At 41.9% G+C, this 21,345-nt stretch overlaps 1 protein-coding gene across 1 annotated transcript in view; it reads right to left on the minus strand.

Annotated features, from left to right (window-relative positions):
• RARG (retinoic acid receptor gamma) overlaps positions 1 to 21,345 on the minus strand; it is a 135,749-nt gene that overhangs the window by 92,575 nt on the left and 21,829 nt on the right. The window contains exon 2 of the mRNA XM_069970198.1: positions 4,428 to 4,780. Within this exon, the coding sequence (XP_069826299.1) occupies positions 4,428 to 4,620 (193 nt within the window). The 5' untranslated portion in view covers positions 4,621 to 4,780. The remainder of the gene's footprint in view (positions 1 to 4,427; positions 4,781 to 21,345) is intronic.

Genomic DNA, 21,345 nt, shown 5'->3' on the forward strand with positions numbered 1-21,345 from the left:
AAGATAGTGTGGTTTGCAGTTAAGCTCCATTTACTTCAATGGAACTGAGTTTGAAACCCTACCCAATCTGGAGACAAGAGAGGGGGAAAAGTGGCCATCTTTTTGTAGTGCTGGATAACCCCTTTAAGGGAGACCTGTCACCCCTCGTGCCGGGGTGACAGGCTCCCGACCCCCATTACAGCCCCCTATACTCACCTGATCCCGCCGGGTCCCACTTCCTGATCCGGTCGGGTCACAGAGATATGAGCGCCCGAGTATAGGGGGCTGTAACGGGGGGTCGGGAGCCTGTCACCCCGGCACGGGGGGTGACAGGTCCTCTTTAAGTCTTACTGCACTACTTCTGTCAACCACCTGTCTAAAGCTATTACCTTTAAGTACTTCAGTCACTCATACCTTCACCTAGTCAGTGACCCAAAATTTAGTCTGTATTGCACTAAAGAGTAACAGTAAAGTAAATTGTGCTACCCCTACAAATGCCAGTGGCTGTGTGTACGGGGGGTGGGTAACACCACTCCTGGCCCCCGTGACAAGTGAACCAGACACCAAACGCTCATCGCTGCATACCACCTCAGTACCCCGGGCAACGCCATCAGTATAACAGTCCTTTTACAAGAAAAGTGTTAACCAGTTGTCATTTTATTAATTTACAATGTCACTGTCGTTACAAAAAACTTTTGTTATGTCATAGAGCCCTGTTAAAAGTTTTGATCAGTCCAGGTTTGAGTTTTTAGACCCTTAATGATTGGGAGAAAAAATTTAGGAAAAAGAGTCGGGCTCCACAGAACTCCTTTATAAGTCTGAAGAAGAGCGGAGAGTCTTCTCCCTGCTCGTTCTCCTGATCTATTCAGACCCAGACCGATCAAAACTTTTGACATGTCTCTATGACAGGTCAAAAGATTTTTGTAACAACAGTGACATTTTAAAGGAGTACTCCAGCAATATTTCTTTTAAATCAACAGGTGTCAGAAAGTTACATAGATTTGTAATTTACATATATAAAAAAATCTCAAGTCTTCTAGTAAATCTCAGCTGTTGTATGTCCTGCTCATGAAACAGTGCTGTCTGCTGCCACCTCTGTCAATGACAGGAATAGTCCAAAGCAGTAGAGTAGAGAGCACTGTGTCAGACTGGAAAGAATACACCACTTCCTGCAGGACATACAGCAGCTGATAAGTACTGAAAGACTTGAGGTTTTTAAATAGAAGTAATTTACAAATCTGTATAACTTTCTGACACCAGCTGATTTAAAAGAAAAAAACTATTTTTCGGCAGAGTACCCCTTTAAGTAGAATACGGGCATTGGCCCAGATTTATCAATGTGTCTGTGACAAACAACCATCTGATAACAACTAATTACAGCTTAGTTTCACAGTATCACAATAAGATGTAATTGTTTGTAGACAGATTAATAAATAAACTCGTTGGCACAGAAAGGTGGTTAACATGGTATGGTACAATGATAGTGGGGAAAAGAGGGGTCCAAGTTTACAAAACAGCCCAGCACCTATAGTCTACCTAATCTGACATTGCTTATTTTATATAACGCCTTTAAAGGGATTGTCCGGGCAAAAACTAAATTTACTCACAGGCTAGGTTATATAAAAAAAAGGTCAACATAATACAATCACCTCCTCTGGTCCCCTGCAGCTGCTGCACCGATGCTCCTGGTCCTCCACATCTTCCATTTTCTGTGCATTCCTAACCCCCACAGAACCTGCCTGCTCAGCCAATCACTGGCTGTAGGGGTGTCCTGCTTCAGTCTCTGATTGGCTAAGTGGGAAGGTCCTGTGGGTCGGGACAGCATACAACTGAGTGGAAGAGGAGAGACCAGAAGAGGACAGAGTGTCAGCACAGCATCTGTAGGGGACTGGAAATTATGTATATAATGTATCTATTATTTTTTATACAACCCTGAGGTCAGGAGCAAATTTTGCTTTTGCCTGAACAACTCCCTTAAAGGGAACAATTGTGCTGCTATAGCTCCCAGCTGCACCATACAGATGTACTATGCAGCTTCCCTACCATACCAGCCGTGTCTGCAGTGCTATCTTTATATTCAGAAAAAAAAACATTTTTCTTTATGATGTGCAAGGCCAGGAGCGGGGTGGCAACTAGTCATCTGGGCGTAGAGCTGCCCCTGACTAGTCACGGCTCTCTTTCTGTCAGCGTGCTCTGCAGGGATGATTGACATGCAGAGAGGCCACTAAGGGGTTTCTCTGCCTGTCAGTCATCCCTGCAGAGTACACCAACAGGTAGAGAGCCGTGACTAGTCACAATCGGCTCTCCACCCAGATGACCCGTCCTCACGTGCCGGAATAAAAAAAACGTTTACCTTACCTTTTACCAAGGTAAACCCTTCACCAAGGTAAAAGAACAAAGCAGAAATGACTGACGTATGAAACAAACATGCCACATGGTGATAAAACATGTTATCATTATTTTTAGGAGCCTGTAACAAATGTACAACAAAGAAGAACCGAAAAAATTAGCAACTTATAAGAACCTGAAAACATCGACATACAGAAGCAAATGCAAACAGTGCAAAGCTCCTCCCTCAGGAGTGCCCAGGACTATGTATTCCTGATTATTGTTATTATTACAAAGATAATTACATGTTGAGGTTCATAAGAATGAGCCACTGCACCCATGGGTGCGGCTGACTGGAGGGAACAATACAATATCTCTTGTGTAAAACATTCAGACATTGGCATCGCCTCCCTCTTACATGATCTACCTATGCCTTAATGCAGGTGCTGACACTGGCATTCTGCAGCACATAACCCGAGGCAAGAGCTGTCACTCACACTCATGGAATCTGGGGGGGGGGGGAGTTATCAATGCACAGTACACTGCATGAACCTCAGATATGTTTATTCGTATGTGTTTGACCTCAAGCTGCCTCCATCACACTAGACATACTTTCTGTTCTACTTCTTATTATAATATTTGGCTGACGATCAGTCGGGTCACATTACTTGTATGTTTCATAACAAATTAGTCAAGCACCATCATACATCCTACAATGGCTCACATAGGCACCATCACTGACATTTTGGAGGCAGTCAGGTGTTACCAATAGTATTCCGCAAGAGATCTTTTGGAAACATATTTAGGTACCAGTAACTTAAAGGGTAAATTCAAAATTCAAATGTTTACATACTGCCTATACTATCTACAACATGCGTGTTGTATGTGAGTTATAGTCCATGCATATGGCAGTATTTCAGTTCTGTGTGGTGTGAATAAATTGTATGGTACCCATAGAACTCTATGGACTCTCACTGCACCTCCATATTTCTCCAACTTTATATGAAGGGTTTATCGCAGATTCTGCAAGATATTGTAATGGCAATGCTTCTAGATGGGAGGCACCATACCATATAGTAGTATGCACTAGGATGTACAAGCTCTATCACATGGCCTTGATACAGTATGTGTTTAAAGGGATATTCCGGTATAAAATAACTTTATTTAAATAAAACTATCAACCCAAGACATAAAACTTTCTAATATAGTGTTTTACTAAGAATCCTGTCTTCAGCATGTGCTTGACCCCTGACAGGAAATAACTGCAAAACGTGTATTGTCTCCAGCTCCCCAGCAGCACATCAACCTTGACTGAATGCTGCTTTGTGCTGAATGCTGCAGCAGGTGCTGCATCCTTTCTAATGCAATAGTATGCAGTAAAATTAGGTGTTCTTCAGCAACTTTGGGCGGGGAACTGGCAAGAGTGCAGGGGGAGGGAAACAGGCAGGATGGGAGGACTGTGATTGAGAGCTGAGGGAAAGCAATGAATTTTGGAAACAGTAGTACCAAGCAACACCAAAATACCAAACTAAGACCCCCATGGATTTTTGGTTGTTTCAGAACTGGAGCAGACAGGTAACCAATGCTATGTGCTTCTCCAGCACGATGTTACAGTACCCCTTTAAGTCCTCTTATAGCTTGTACTATAGGTTAAAGGAGCTTTCCCACTTTAAATATTTACAGCACCCCATAAAAATCCAACAGGTGGGAGTCCTGGGGTCCACCAACACCTTCAAGCCAAAGTATTGTGTGCCTCCACATACAGGAGGAGATAAGGCTACTTACACACTGATTGAAAACACACTGGGTTTTTAAATAAATAGGTAAAATACAAAACAGATCCACAGCAAGGATGTTATCTACATTTCTTCTATAGGATTCTGAAAATCTAGGTCACTATGCTGATACTGTAACCTGCAGAAAACATTCTGTACCCATGTGCAAGTAGCCGTAGTATAGATGTGACTGTGCATGGATAGGGCTCACTAAACTAAAGTCTAAGGAAGTTATAGAAATAAAAAACAAGCAAGCACCACCTAGTCTCTTAGTGCTATAGAGATACTTTTCAAGTTATAAATCATCCAATAGTTCCATAATAGTTGATAAAACTGCATACTCACACAGAGAAGCCATTTCTTTGGGCAGGTCAGTGGGGAAATTTCGGAAGAAGTTCCCATTGGCTAACATTTCAAAAGGTGGCGAGCTCCGCATCCCTCCACTAAAGGCAAAAGGGTAAACAGAAGGAGGAAAGCCATTGACGTGACCAAGTGGAGCACCAGATCCGCACAGCCGTTCTTTGCTACTGTTTGCCATGATGATATTGTGTTTCAGTAGCTTCACAAGGTGTAACTTCCAGTAGATCCTCTTTAAACACGCAGGTCTTCTCTAGTTATTCTGCAATAAATCCATCCTGGCCATACTTCTGCAGTGATTTAGGTTCCAAACCTCGCACTTTAGATTTTCACATTTCTTCCTGAAAAATAGCATCAATAAATCAGTGTTATCCCTTAGCCATGTCTTGAAGACTTCCATTAGCTTCTGTTCTGTGGCAGCTATAGCCATGCTGAAGTCAAATATAACAACCATGGAATGTGAAATGTTTTATACCTACTCATTATGCTATAAACCATAATCAGCTAGTGAGCTGTCACCAGCTGTGAATCTTCACCCAAATGAATCAACATAAAGTACATTAAATAATATGCCGGACATGTTATTCTTGCACACCTACCTCTGAATTGTCATTTAATTATTCAAGCAAATATGTGATACTGACATAATAAATATCTAATATACTGAATTCTGGGTTTCTCTTCCATTTCACACTCTCATGCACCACAGGCGACTTTTAAAAACTTTCACACATGAGATGACCAATATTAAAGTGACCATGCGATGAGAACGATTAACAGTGATAGCTCAGTTCAGGTATTGGCTCTTTAGTAGAGATTGGTCCTTAGGGTGTGTTCACATGTACAGAATCTATAGCAGATTTGATGCTACGTATCCGCAGCAGATTTGATATCAATGTAACTAAATAACTGAACACAGCATCAAATCTGCACCATTAAATCTGCTGCAGATCCTGTACGTGTGAACGCAACCTAAGGGGATATGTATAATCAGAAAATGACCTATGGTTGAACTAAATTTTAGATGTTAAACATATATTAAGAATTTTTGGAGTTGTTTTTTTTTTTTGTTCATGCCACTGCCTATTTAGTAAAATATATAAAAAGAAAAAACATTAATAATCCCTAAATCTTGCAGTTTTCATTCTTGCCACTAAGCCTGACTGCCTTTACTTTAAAGATTCCCTATTCTATTCTCTAATAAAAGCTAAACTGTTATATGTAGATAACACAGGATCCACCTTTCACAACAGGTGATGGTCAGTATGGTTCCTAAGCAAGTTAAACCCAAAGCCCATTGCGAGTACTACTTTTTAAAGGACCCCATACACCTTATACTTTTGTTGGCCGTCAGTATAAGGTATATAGGGGTCTCCCGACCATCCACCAGACAGCTGATGTCAGTGGAGATAGGAGTTACAACCAAGTAAAAGATCATAAGAGGGAGCTACACAGGTTACATATAAATATATATATGAATACATAAGTATTTCATATACTATGAAATACATCACTTTTGACTGTAACCGCTCACAGAATAGTAACAGTATTTGGGGGGGGGGGGTCTACCTTTAGCCAGTTCTGGGGCATCTCCAAAGGGCTGTGAGAGGAAAGATATCCGTCTTGAAAGGGGGGGCCGGGGGGCCATGGAAGCCATGGCATGGTTAAAAAATCAGCAGGTAGCACCAAGTCTGTACTGTAACCTACATGCTTAGATGCCTTTGTAAATTGATACTATTAAAAGCATTGCTCCAGAGGTGGTCGAACATCCCCAGTGCTACTCTATTAGAATGTTGGAGATATTCAAGCACTGTACTCTTCAACCATCCATATGCCTTGAAAGGGACAATACTGCTGCCCATTCAACTGGGGAACACAGTGCCCTCATTCTTGGATAGGTAGGTGTCCCAGTGATCAGGCCCCCATCGATCAGATACATTTTACTTATATGCGAAAACTTATGTTGTTTAAAACCAGTAGACGGACTGACTTTGGTTGTTACTTTGTATGTGAAGGCGAGTACATAACGTTCCAACGTGTGCAGCCGTCTGTAATTGTTTCTTATTAACCAAAAGTACACTACTCTAATCTATGGCACATGTTGCTGTTTGTGACAACTAGCCTGATTCCAGCTGAGCTTTAATAAAGTATCCCTGTTATTTAAAGTTCATCTGGAGAGCAAAAAACATATGATAATTGCATTTTAGAGCTGACAGTTGTAACATCAGCATCCAGGAGAAATTATTTTAAACCCTAAGGCCTCATGCACCCATTCATAGGCCTCTCCGTAACTGTGGACTCATAGCTACAGACAGGACTACGGGTGTGCATCCACAACTGTCTGCAAAGAAAAAGTGGATGCGATCCCATGAGCAGCAAGCCACCCATGACGGGGGAACAGCCATGGCGGGGTTAATGGGGGAGAAGGGCTTAAAGTGACACTGTCACCCCCTTTGTGCATTCTGACATCTCTACACAGGTGTGAAGGGTAAATTTAGCGTTTTTCATACCTTATTTCATATCATTCATCATGGTGTTTGTTCAGGTAAAAAGTGTCCTTTTATCAATGCAGATTGTATTAGGTGGGCGTGGCCTCACAGCAGTAGCGCCACTTAGCCCCGCCTACAACGGCACCATTGACCTCATTGGTTGGCCAACGTAAAGGGGGGCGGGGTCTAGACCTTTTGGCCAGCCTGTTCCAATGGCCGTCGAGGGGGCGGGGCCAACTGTGGCGTTGTGGGTGGGGCTAAGTGCCGCTAATGCCGCGAGGCCCCGCCCACTTAACACAATCTGCAGTTGATAAAAGATGACTTTTTACTTGAACAAGCACCATGACGTATGATATAAAATAAGGTATGAAAAACGCAAAATTTACCCTTTACACCTGTGTAGAGATGTCAGAATGCACAAAGGGGGTGACAGTGTCACTTTAAAGAGCGGGAATTGCTAGGGGTGGGGAATAGGTGGATCTAGAGGGTATAAATAGGTCCTACTCTCTCTTCATGCTAACACTCGGGAGGAGAGAGCAGGTAGCAGAGTCCCGCTCGCCCTCCTTAATGCGAGTTGGTAGTGAAGGGGTTGTTTTTGTCGTAGCAGTTTTGGCGGGTATGGGGGTCCTTGGAGTTGGTCTCATAAACTGATTGGGGGGGGGGGTACGTGGGAAGCAATTCCCCGATGTACTTGTATCATCCGGTGGAAGTTTTGGGCTCCTTTCAGTGTGGTGTCACAGAAGGGTGGTGTTACCCAATAGTTATTTAGTAGTGACGAGCTATTCGATCAAATACTGCGCTATTTGAGCTATTTGTTTTGGTTCGAATATTCAAACGAAAAGGCAGTAAAAATCCCACAGGCGCTAGGAATAGCCAGGACTCTAACTGTGATTGGCTGGCTAAACTACCTCACCTCCTGAATATAAGAATAGGGGATTTCAGATTCATGTCACTTGATGTTTGGAGCTAGAGAGGGACAGACTATACACCAGGGAGAGCTTGGAAAGCTTTTAGGTGAAGTTAGGTAGGAAGGGACCCCCAAAAGACCTTGTCAGAGCTAAAAGTATAGAAGCTGTTGTGAGACAGTGGGGGAGATTTATGAAAGGGTTTAAATATACACCTGGTGTAAACTGTGCACAGCAACCAATCACAGCTCCACTTTTATTCTACCAGAGCTGAAAGCTGAGCTGTGATTGGTTGCTGTGGGCAGTTTACACCAGGTGTATATTTATAAACGATAAATGATTGCAAACAAGATTGTTTATCGTTAACCTGAAATCATCACCATATTACACAGAACTATAGTCGTAAGTTCCAATCGTTATTGCGAACATTACTACAATCGTTAATCCATCTGATCCCAGCAAAACAATGAACAATGTGCAATTACAATGAATGAGTAGTGAACAAATGCGGAACTTGAGCGAGCGAATATGGAATTACAGCAAACGATTAGCGAAAAATAGTTAGCAAATGATAATCGCCCTGTGTAATAGATGCACCCAGGCATGCTTCCCCTGGTGTCCCAGATGCATTCCAGAGGTTTTGGCATCATTTCCTGAGGTTTCATTGTGGACTTGGTGGTCTCCAAGTGGTCGAATATTGATTTCAAAGTCCTGCGTATTTTTCTCCCATAGACTATAATGGGATTAGATATTCGATTGATTATACGAATATCGGGGGCTATTTGAATCGAATTTCGAATTTCCAAATATTTCACTATTCGCTCATTTCTATCATTTAGCCATCTGCTGGGCATTTAATAGAAGGTGGCCCTTGAGCCAGTAGCGGACAGCTGGGGGCAAACGGATTGGGTGGAGCAGATGGGCATGGATGTTGGAGCCGCCATGACCCCTTCCATCTGGTGGTTTGGAATGTTATTTAGGATGGTATTGAGGTATATATATTTATGTATATAAATTTGTTTGCTTATTGTATATATTATTTATACTATGTATGTTATTTAGTGAATAAATGGCTGCTGTGGCCTCTTTTATCCAAAACACATATCCATGTCTTACTCGGTGGGAGGTTGGCACAGCAGAATGCGGGGTGGAGTTTGGAGATAAGGGGGGGGGCTATGGTGTTAATTGAGTCACTGGTATGTTCTACCAACGTCAAGTATCCACATTTGAACTGACCCCTTCATTCACAATAAGTGATCTGTGCCACAACTACTTGCCCATTTTTTTGTTCAGCACGGATCACGGCCCCAACACAGATCCATAACACCTACTGATGTATGTATGGGGTCGTAGTAATTAATGGGTCTGCATAACTGTACAGGTAGCATGTAAAGACACTTTACAATCAATTTAACCTGACAGGACCAGTTTTTTTTCAACTTCCTAAGTATAAGTCAGATTTGTATGGGGCGGGGGGACAGGACAGTTCTTCTCAACTTGGTGCAGCTTGTGAACTGCACTTGCAATACATATACCTAACGGAAAAATAGTTTTTAGGTTGAGGTTTAAGACATTCTGAGTTTAAGACCTACATTCCTTACCTAGAATAGAGAAAAAATATAGTGTTCACTGCTTTGGCATGTTTGTGTAATTGTGGTGTCCCACCACGGATGTTGCTAGTGTATACACCCCTCGCTAAAGCCTGTACTCTAGGTAAAAGAGGTGATGCCTTCTTACCTAAGTTTTGCCACTAGATGTTGCTAGTATGTATATTGTATGCTTAAGTATTGCACAGCTGTGGTACTAAATGGGCTATTGTTGTTTGTGATTTGTGCACCAATTAGAGCTTTTCCCTCTTCTATACCTATCTATTTTCTCCTTCTTTCTCTGCACTCTCTTCTCACCCACTAACAGCAGGTATTACATACCCTGTAGAAGGTAGTCACATGGGGAGAGGAAGTGTTAGTGAGTCTTAGTCTGGTTCCCGTAAAGAAATGATACAAGCCAGAACGTCCCACAGCAGTCACGTTGGGCCCTGGCTTATGCCAGGTCCCCTGTTAGAAGACAAGTCCATTGTAGTCTGAGGTGTGGTAGTGAGCAGACGCACATGGGAAGTACGGACACTCTCTTCTTGAAAGCAGCACTTCCACACACTATGCAGTGCTAAACACTCTCAGAGAGGACAAGTCAGGGATCATCTGAGCCCACGCCAAGAACAAGTCTAAAGGTGCAGGTCAGTATCCTAAAGAAAGAGGAACTGATCTGGATAGAGCAAAGTTGCTAGGAGCCTACGTACTCTATCTCAAATCGTGGGTGTAACCAGGAAACCTTGACCACTGTGCTCAATTTGTATCCTTTGGATTAATTTTTATTTGGATGTGCCGGGTCTTATACGGTGAGTATATCCCAAACTCTATATTTTAACTGGACAAGTTGGGGGTCGTCTCATACCCCCAGTCGCCTTATATGCCAAAAAATATGGTACATTGTCCATAAAGCTAGCTATGCTCTGTACATAGATTCAAATACCATGGTGTGTCATGTTTTTATAACTTTGACTTTATGTTTGGGGTTATTGTTGCTACCATCAGGATTGATGTCAGGGATGGTGTGTTCCTGGTGTTGTGCAATGTTTTAAAGGGGTTATCCAGTGCTACAAAAAATTGCCACTTTTGCATCACTCTTGTCTCTGGTTTGGGTGAAACTCAGTTCCATTTAAGTAAAAGCAGCTTAATTGCAAACCACGACTGAACTGGAGACAAGAGTGGGGCAAAAGTGGCCATGTTTTTGTAGTGCTGGATAACCCCTTTATCAACAAGAGACTGGTACTTAGACATACTGTAGGAACCTTATATAGAGGGGCAGAAGTCACTGGCAAACCATTTTTGGTGTGAAGACAATTGTCTGCGGGAAGCGACTGGCAAAGGTGGTGGAAGGTTGCAAGACCTTTAGTACCGGGAAGTCTGGCAGGGTGAGCTAATGTCTCACCTGAAATGGGGTGACAGAACAGTGGAAAAAATGCAGGCTAGGACTTGGAATTGGAGGATATGGTGGCAAGTGTGGGGAGTTTAAAGAAAGAAATGAAGACAGGAGCATCTAAAGTTACCACCTTCTAAAAAACACATATAGCCAACATTTTTATGGGCACATTGGAAAACCAGAATAAATCATATGTTAAGTAATATAAGTCTATGGCCTGTTCACTCTGCTGTATATAAGCGATATTCTGCATCAGTATTTGTGTGTAAAAACTAGGAGGGAATCCATGAGAAGAGGTGCAAATCTTTTCATTATAGTTCTTCTCGGTGTACCACTCCTAGTTTTGGCTTACAAATACTGATGCAAAACACTCATCTGAAGAACTTGTGGCATTCACATGAACTGGGCTGCAATTCAGAGGTAGACACAACAAATAAGGAGCAGTGTTTGGGAATATGGTGCAGTACCAACGTCACTCTGACAAGCGAAGAGATCCCCTCATTGATGACCATACCCTCCTAAGTTATTGTTTTTAATGTTTTTTAACTCCTTAAAAAAAATCTCAAGTCTTTCAGTACTTATCAGCTGCTGTATGTCCTGCAGGAAATTGTATTCTTTCCAATCTGGAGAGCAGGAGAGGTTTTCTATGAGAAGTTGCTACAGATCTGGACAGTTCCTGACATGAAAGAGGTGGCAGCAGAGGGCATCTCCTGCAGGACATACAGCAGCTGATAAGTATTGGAAGACTTCAGATTTTTTTTTTTAATAGAAGTAATTTACAAATCTCTGATACTTGCTGGAACCAGTTGATTTGAAAGAAAAGCATTTTTGGTGAACTACCCCTTTAACCCTTCAAAGCAAGGTAATTTTAGTGCTGTCACTGCTGTTATTGGTCCCCTGACATTCTCTTCCATGGTGCACAGCTATTTCACTCTCTACACAGCTATATCACTCTCTAGACTTCACGGGGCAGGACCAGAGATGGGCTGTTTGCTAAGAGTACACATACAAGAATGTACTTTCCCAGCACAGCACATACTCCTCTCCGCTATATCATGACATGACAGTGCACTGAACTGAAAAGGCTGGCAGTGTGCTAAGCTGATAATGTACATAGCACAGTATCAGATAGCATGTGGGTTTACTGATGCCCTGTCTTTACAAGGTGCTATGTGAGCAGAAATGAAGGAAACAGCAGCAGAAGGATCACAGCAAGGAAAGGGTTACACAGGCACTGACCTGCTATTGTTATCACTGTTGTTGCTGCTGCTGCTGCTGCTGCTTCTGAATGACTAAAGGGAAAGGGAGATTACATAGCAGCACTATGGACATACAGCACAAACAGCTGCTCAAAGTTCTATGGGTGTTCAGAGATAAGACGGAAGCCTTGATTTACCTTTGAGGAGCAGTGTAAGTCATCTTTAGCAGGCAGACATGCTCAGCTTGTAGGTGCACAATTAAGGCTTGCTTTCTCCTCCACACAACACTGAGTAAACCCTGCCCCCATTCCCTGGAATTTGCTCTGATCTAGCTGTTACTAGAGACAGAGTTTGCCTAACAACAGGACGTAAACAGCAGATTGCAGGCAAGTGAGACACCTAGTGGCCAAATATTTTGGAGCTGTTTTTGGGAGTAATTTTTGGTAAATTAAGTGATTTTCAAATTTGTTAGTGATCACATAGGCTAACAGTGACCATTTAAAATGTGCTTGTTCCCAAAAAAAAAAGAACCTCCTGTGTCAGTGTGCCGTCTATGTCAGTTAGAGGCAGCGAGTACATGAAACATTTTAGGCAATGATATCGAATGTGGATGAGCGGCTTTGATACGCAATAAATATGTTTCAGCACATATTTTGACACATAATACACACCAAAGAAAGTGCTAAAAACTCTGGGGGAGATTTATCAAACTGGTGTAAAGTAGAATTGTCGTAGTTGCCCCTAGCAACCAATCAGATTCCACCTTTCATTCCTGCCAGATTCTTAGAAAAATGAAAAGTGGAATCTGATTGGTTGCTAGGGGCAACTAAGACAATTCTACTTTACACCAATTTGATAACTATCCCCCTCTGTGCTTAGAAAACCGAAGAAAATGTTTACTATACAAAACAATAAAAATCCTACAAACACATTAATGCATTTGCAGTTCAGCAAGAAAACAAGAATTCTAGAAGATATATTTCCTGGAAACCAAGATGAATGCCCAAGGCGTGCATAGATACTTATACAGACCAAGCTGTTCATACACTCACAAGAACCTTGTGCCTTAAACCTCTAGAGGGAGAAAAAAAAATCCCCACATTGTGCTATAAAACTAACCAATAGGACCAGCTCATAAAAGAAATGAGAGCACATTTTCCATGTTCATATAAGTTAAAAGATGAGGCGCTGCTCTGGCTGTGCTGGTGCCAGTCTCTAGTCCAGGCAGATGCACAAGGAGCTCTTTCACCTAAACTAGTGCATGTGAATACTTTAATGAGGAACTTACAAAAAGTTGTGTTATGAATCCTCTGATGAACCCCAACCTGTTAACCCCTCACTTGCCAAAACCCGCGAAAACCCTGTCCGTTTTCTCTTAATCGAGTTTGTCGTAATGTAATGCAGTACGCTGTGTACTGAGTTTTAGAGTATTTGTTATACTTTGTAATCTAATTACTAGCCATCCGAAGCGTAACATGTAGAAAAAAAAATCATTCTGGACCTACCCTAAAAACTATGACATTAACCCATCCCTCACAGACACTTTGTGAAGGGTTAAGTGCCGACAGTGGCGGCAGCTGAATGAGAGAACAGGGTGTGGATCTGCTTTCTGTGTGTGTGTGTGTGTGTGTGTGTGTTTTTTTCCCTCTTTTGAGCCGTGTCCAGACTCGGTGGAAATGTGTGCTGCATGCAACATATGATTTAAATCAGGAGTCTTTTTGGGCTGTGAGATAAATAGCGCTTATGTTCTCACTGCCAGCGCTGGGGCAGGCTTGGCTCCCACTGAGCTGCAGCCTTGGCTGTACCACCCCGAGGGCAGAAACTGAGCTCAGATATTCCACATGGAACTCAAAACCACACTCCTAACTCACAACAGGCTTGCTCTGTCCCTGTGCCGTCCTTACACTCCCCCCTACCCTGTCTGTCACCCGCACCCCCTCCCTGCTATTTCCTTCGCTGGCTCTTTCCTTTTTTCCACATCCCTCCTTCTTCTGCTTCTCTCCTTTTTCGATCTATAGTTATTTTGTCTTGTGCTTTCCTTCTAGAAACCGCTTCCCTGAGCTACTTGCTTCATTTCTCCGCTTTATGGCTCATTTACTTTTTAATTTTACTACATAATCCCATTCTCATTTAATCCAGACTTTCATTTACTCCAGTGTGCTGCCGAGTTTCTTTAACCTCTTCCAATGTTTGTAATCTAGTGCAACGTTCCTTTGAGCAATCACCAATGTAGACGGCTAAAATTTATGACTACCAGCTTAGAATGTCTGTACAAGGCTCCATCCATATATAATGTCTTCAGATTTACAGATGCTTTTGTCAGGTGGCAGAACACAACCTGCAAGACAAGTCTGCTCAACATTTCCCCCAGGCCTAGCTACCCTCAGCATCAGTAATTCTTAAAGAAAATGCGTCATCAGAAAATGACCTATTGTTTAAAAGTTATGTTAAACATATTTTTAAAGATTCTTTGTTTAAAATGGTTTCAGGTTTTACTTCAATTTAACTATATTATATACTAATCCTGAAATTGTGCAGTTTTCATTCGGGCCACTAGGTCTTATAATAAGTAGAGACTTCCTGTACGTGCAAAAGCAGTACACGAATAAGATGGGATTCAGACCATTCCCAATAGGTGATGGACACAACCCACCTCTTCCCTGCCTGCATACTAATCACTGTGTGGTGTCCCACCATGGGTGTTGCTAGTTTGAACACCCTCGTAAAAGCCTTGTACTGTAAGAAACAATGTGGTAATGAAGGTGTATATTTGAGTTCTACCACAAGAGGTCACTGTCTGTATATTTTTAACTGTTGCACAGCTGTAGTGAAGGGTAGTAAGGGTTATTGTTTTGTCCACCACTCTACCACTCACAAGAGCTGTTGCATACACCCTGTAGGAAGTTATCACATGGGGAGAGGAAGTGTAGACCCAGTTTAAGTCAGTTCCTTTCTGTTTCTCAGTGGAGCAAGACACACAGATCAGGCATCCCTGCTGAGCTTAGCCAGGAGCCTGGCTCTGCCAGGTTCCCTGTCCGAGACAGACCAGCTGTGTTATATGCCTATGCAGAACACAGAGACTTTCTTTTCTAAACCAACACTTATCCTCAACAGTGGCATAACTACCACTATAGCAGCCATAGCGGCTGCTATGGGGCCCACCACATCCAGGGGGCCCCATTGCCCGCTCCTGCAATACACTGGACCCCTGAGCTGTCATCATTTGCAGGAAGGAATGGGGGCCCCAATCAAAAGTTTGCTATGGGGCTCAGTCATTTTAGTTACGCCCCTGATCCTCAAGATGCAGTGCTAAACACCTACAGAGAGGACAAGTCAGGGATCACTCCAACCCACGCCGTGAACATCAGGACAGTATCCTAAAAGTAGAGGAACTAATCCGAATAGAGCAAAGCAGCTAAGAGCCTACCTACTCTATCTCACAACACAGGTGACTCCGGGACACCCTCGGACACTTCAGTCAACTCAGGTAACTAGGACTGGGGCTTGTGTCACGCTGATAGGATGGGTAACTGGACACTGCAGGGCAAAAGGTGGTATAGCAACGAAGGTCGAAACACGGGCACAAGTATTCTTTTTCTTTCAAGTATTCTTCTTCTTCTTCTAAAAGTTCCGGCAGAGCACAGTACTACATTGGGTTGGGACTTATTACCTACCCCTCTCCACTACTTTGAACTCTCTCTAATGTTCTCAGAATGCAACCAAGTCAGCTCTCAGTACAGATCCAGTGAAAGTCAAGTCTGTATCAGTTCCGTATTATATTAGTCACTTGTACCACAGAAGACTTATCAGTAAAGAAAGAGTTTATTTTTTCTATTTGGACTCCAGCAGGTCACTGACCATTGGGGCAGGGTATAACCTGTCACAAAAAAAGGTGCTGCCGTTAGTTCCTCTCCCCACTCTGTGTTTGCGAGATGGACCCCATAGACTTGCATTGGGAGTCCAAACTAGACCCGGAAGTCTGTAACACAGAGCCTGGAGTGAACACGCTAAGCACGTACTTCTCCCAGCTCATTCTCCTAATCAGTCACAGTCTAAAAACTCAGACCCTGATCAATTAAAGACCCCGACCAATCAAAGACCCAGACCCCGGAAACTCAGACCCCGAAAACTCAGACCCCAACCAATCTTAATACGTAACAATAGTAAGATTGGTTTAAGTAATTTTGCCTATTCCAAGTGGAAATTATTATTTTTTGCATTTTCTTTTTATATCCAGTAGTTTGGTAATGTAGTCTCACATCTACAGTTAGACCAAACAATGTATGCAACATGTCCTGTGCCAAATCTATTCAGACCAAGTCAGGCTCGACGTACATTTTCGAAGAGTTTATTTAAAAGGCAGTATTTATACCACATTTCCATCCATGCATGCAACATCTTTGTGAATTCTGTGTATATAATATATTGTTCCGTGTTTATCCAAGGCAAAGTATATCAGTAATTGCAAATGCTGAGTTGAAGCACACATTTTGGATAGTTTTACAGAGTAAGTGGCTCTTGTTTCATAGGTTGTGGGTCAATAAATGTATGCTTAAAGAGACTCTGTCAGCAGGTTTAAGGTGTCCTATGAAAGGCTAGCATAAACTAGTGACAGAGAAGCTGAACAGAATGATGTATCACTAACATTGTTCTGTGCAGAATATATCCTCCTGAATAACACGGACAATAAGTAGTCCTCTCCATTATGTGCATGAGCCCAGTAGTCCTGGATATTCATGAGAAGCAGAAAACTCCACCCACCAGCTGCTGATTGGCAGTTATCTATTCATGCTGTGTATAGGAGGTCAACTCTCAATAAGCAGCTGGAGAGGGGGGGGTGCTGCATGAAGCCCATTCTCCTGCATATTAGGAGAACAGCTGAACAGAATGATGTAAGTAATATATCATTTTATTCAGCATTTGTGTCACTAGTTTATGCTGTCCTCATTTAAGGCAGAATAAACCTAGTGACAGATTCCCTTTAATTTAGATGGCATCAGCCCTTGTGGCTTTAAGTAGACTTTACCCTATCATTCTGCACTACACACCCCATTATGAGAAAGTAAAATTATGTTTTTATACATTTATTTAAAAGGTAAAATTAAAATTTTGCACAGGTGTAAGTAGTCAGACCCTTTCACGATAACATTTTAAAATGTAGCTCTGGAGTGTCCTTTTTCTCTTGATCATCTTTTAGATATTGCTACACCTTTATTGAAGTTGTAGTAAATCCAATAGGCTGGAGAGGATTTTGCACACACTCCTGTCTATGTAAGGTCTCACAGCTGACAATGTATATAAGAGTCATGAGGTGGAAAGAACTGCCTGTATAGTTCTGAGAACTGCCTGTAGAGCTGCCTGTAGAGAGAAGGGTTTTAGTAAGAGAGGTGACCAAGAACATTATGATAGAGTGGCATTATGTCATTATGCAGACCTTTTCTGATCGATGTGCAGTCACTGTTCCTGCCACAGGTTTGGTCTACCATGGATATGTAATCCATCTTTTCAGCAGCAGTGACTGCACGTTGATCAGGAAAAATCTGCAAACATTAAAGTGAATCAGTCAGCACCCAGGCCCTACCGAAGGTACTGATGGTGTGCCGTAGTTGACAGTCCCCTAGTGAGCATGTTGCCTTTTTGCCTTTTGTTAATTTGTCTGTTGTGTGGATTACGCACAATAATTGGTCTCCTACCTTAATGGAGCATCAAAGAGGAGTTGTGGCTCAACGTGTGCCGCACTCTGGCACACCTCCGCACTCCTTCCTCCTTCCTCTTCTTCATGAATAATCAATGCTGTTAGGCCTCCTGCTCACTTGCACTGTCTGCCTAAAAGGACTAATTTGCAATCAGATATAGTTGAGTTTTCTAGCCTAGCTATTTTAGAGCTGTGGTCTAGGGGTAAATCACTTGTCTAGAAACCAACAACAGATTTTTTCCTGGGTTTGATTCCCCTGATGAAAATGGAATATAGTTATTTCTTTTTCTTTTTTTCTCATTATTTTATCATTTTTAAAAGTACAAAGAATTCCCATTTCAAATTAGTTTTCTAATTCAGTTTTTTTTATAAAATGAAAAGAAAAAAATAAACAACTATATTTCATTTCCCTCAGGGGAATCAATCCCAGGAAAAAATATATATAGGCCTCTAGGCAAGTGATTTACCCCTAGACCATGGGTACAACACAGGTATCTGGAAATTGAACTATGTCTGATTTCAGTCCTTGCAGTGTGAACGAGCAGGAGGCCATGCAGCAGAAAATATTCATGAAGAAGAGTGAGGAGAAAACAGTGGTGAGGTGTGCCAGAGTGCGGCACAAACACTAAGCCACAACTCCTCTTTGACTATTGTTTACAGTAGGAGACCCCTGATTGTGCATAATCCACTCTATGGATACGTTACCAAAAGGCAACATGCTTACAGAGGGACTGTCAGCTACAGCAGTGATTCTCAAACTGTGAGGCGGGCCTCACCAGTAAGGCACCCCCTAGTTGTTGGTGAGGCCCAGCTGAGGGGCCAGTTTTCACAAAGTAACTATGCTCTGCACAGTCCTTTTTCTGTTTGCAGAAATCTCCATTTTAGCAACATTATTAATGTATTTTGTACTTGCTTTATTAGTATCTAGAACTTGGGAGGCAGGTGAAAGGTAGCCCTAGCATTATTTCCAGCTTTTAAATGGACTTTCACCACAGATGGTGAGGCCCAGGCACCCTCTCGGTCAGTCGGGTGAGGCCCAGGCATTGCCTTGGTCTGTTGGGTGAGGCTCCAGTAGAAAAAGTTTGAGAAGCGCTGAGCTACAGCACACTTCAGCATCTCGGGTAGAGCTTGTGTGCTGACACATTCCCTATAAAAGATTGGGTCAGAGAGGTACGTTTTTTAAGAAGTTTTGTTTTTTGGGGTTTAAACAGATTTTTAAAAAGAATGGGAGGATGTATTAATGCTTACATACCCATACATACCTGTATAGAGGCATACCTGTACCCTAATACTCCACACTAGATTTACTGCTTTTGCTTTACTACTTAGTAAATCTGGTGAATCTAAGGCTGCCATGTGGCCATGCCGCCTCCCTACCTTGCCAGAGCAACCCCCCCCCCCCCCCCCCCCATTAAACATGCTGGGTATATGTAATCAAAAAGTCACCTAAGACATAACTTTTAATGGCATTAGAATATATGAGCTAGCAGATAGCCTAATCTAGCTCAAAGCTCAAAAGACTTCATAAAAAAAAGTATAAAAAAAAGGAGGCAAAAAAAAGGAGACTGAAAAACCTTTCAGGCAAAGAAACTATGTGTTCATATAGCCTAAGGACATGGTGATGTACAGTGATTTATTTGTCAAGAAGGTACCTTGCTTCGAAATGCACTAAGTGAAACTACGTAAAGTTGTGCCCCTATACAGGAGATGCGTAGAGTTGCAGTCCATTAAAAGATCTCTTATGGTAAGTAGTCAAGTGTTATGGTCCTGTGAGCGTAATGTGTGACTAGATAAGGTGGGTCAGCCATGGTTCATCAAACATGTCAAGCAGATAACTCAGACTAGGGCTTCATTTATCAAAACTGTCTAATAGAAAAATCGCCCATAGCAACCAAAGCACAGCTTTCATTTCTTACAGGGAACCTGCACAATGGTACTCTTCCCAGATCGGCTTGCAGTCACAGCTGGTGCTAGAAGCAATCCTGACTAGTCACAACTCTCTGCCAATCAACACACAGTGTGGGGATGATTGACAGGCAGAGAAACCACTAATGGATCATCACTGCATGCTGACAGGCAGAGAGCCGTGACTAGTCATGGGCAGCTCCCGCCCAGATGACTAGTTGACTCCCCTCTCCCGGCCTTGCACAGCGTAATGCTATGTGACTTCTCCAAGAAACATGGTGTTATACTTTTTTTACATTCTGGCCAATAGGTAAAATATGACACTGTATACCTATATTGTGCCATAGGCCAGAGGTATGAAATTAGGTAGCATTATGGTGACATGTGACAAAGCCATTGCTTGAGAAATACTCTTAAATCTCTGTTCTCTAGAGAAAAAGTTTATTTTCAAAATAAACAGTCTTCACATAGAACTACTAGTATTCTTCAGAAGTATCTGTACAACATGTCGACATGATGCGTCCATTAAAAATAGGTCTTAAAGTAATATTTACAGTACTGCAATCACCCCCTCCCCCTCTTCCACTTTTGGTGGCTGCCTTCTATGGCACCCTATTGTCCTGACTCAGGTTTTTATACTTGAACACCATGAACCATGTGCCATCGGAGGCTTTAAAATATAGAATATTTTTAGTGCATCAGTTGATCAAATAAAGAAATAACAACTCTTGTATGCCTGGTTTACTTTTATTCATCGGCTTGCTTCATTCAGCACATTTTTGCTATGGTTTGCAGTTCATATCCCTGTGATCTCAACTTAACACAGCTTGTAAGAGGCATTTCTGGAATCTGTAGCAAAATAACATTCAGAGCTAGATTCACATTGACCACCAAGACTGCACTTATCAAACTTCTCACCCACCTTAAGGCACATAGGCATGCCCTGTTCATGAAGCCTGTACTGCAGTGCACATAAGACATACGTATGGCCCATTGGTACAGAGCAGCATGGCTTAATAGCAATGAAGTACAAGCTCCATTGGGTTCAACATATACAGAGATATTCTCCCTTAGATAAGAGATCTGATGGAACATTATGTTGTCAGAAATATTAACATGTCACATTAACAACATTAAGAAATGATGGCCATATTACTTAAAATCACACTCCAGGAAAGGTTGTAAAAGCAGAAAGGTTGTAAAACAAAGCATTCAAATTTTTTCAAGGGATGTTACAAATGATTTATACTACCGCCACCTATCATTGGCCATATATAGAAGTGGAAGTCTAAGTAGGACACTGTCCATTGACTACTGTAGATACCCAACTTTTTCAGACTGCAGCAATGTATTAGTAAGATCCAATGCTCTTATAGGTAAAATTATAATTTTTATTTGTGTATATATTCCTTTATATTGCTTGTAGTGTTGTGTTGTTTTTTTTTTGTTTTTTTGTTAAGTTGAAAGGACGAAGAGAACAGATTGAAACTCTAAAGTGGCCTGGTGTCATGGTGCTCTCAGCTATTATGTCCTTTGCAATGACTAATAAGAATAATATTCACACCACAAACTTGCAAAGCTGCATTCCTTAAACCAGAACTTAACATGTAGTGTTCAAAGGGTTAATTATTTCTTGCCACAATCCCAGAAATGGCTTATTAACACTTCCATTGCCTATATATATATATATATATATATATATATATATATATATATATATATATGTGTGTGTGT

This window comes from Dendropsophus ebraccatus, chromosome 5 (genome assembly GCF_027789765.1).
Source record: "Dendropsophus ebraccatus isolate aDenEbr1 chromosome 5, aDenEbr1.pat, whole genome shotgun sequence".
In the NCBI taxonomy this organism is placed as follows: Eukaryota; Metazoa; Chordata; class Amphibia; order Anura; family Hylidae; genus Dendropsophus; species Dendropsophus ebraccatus.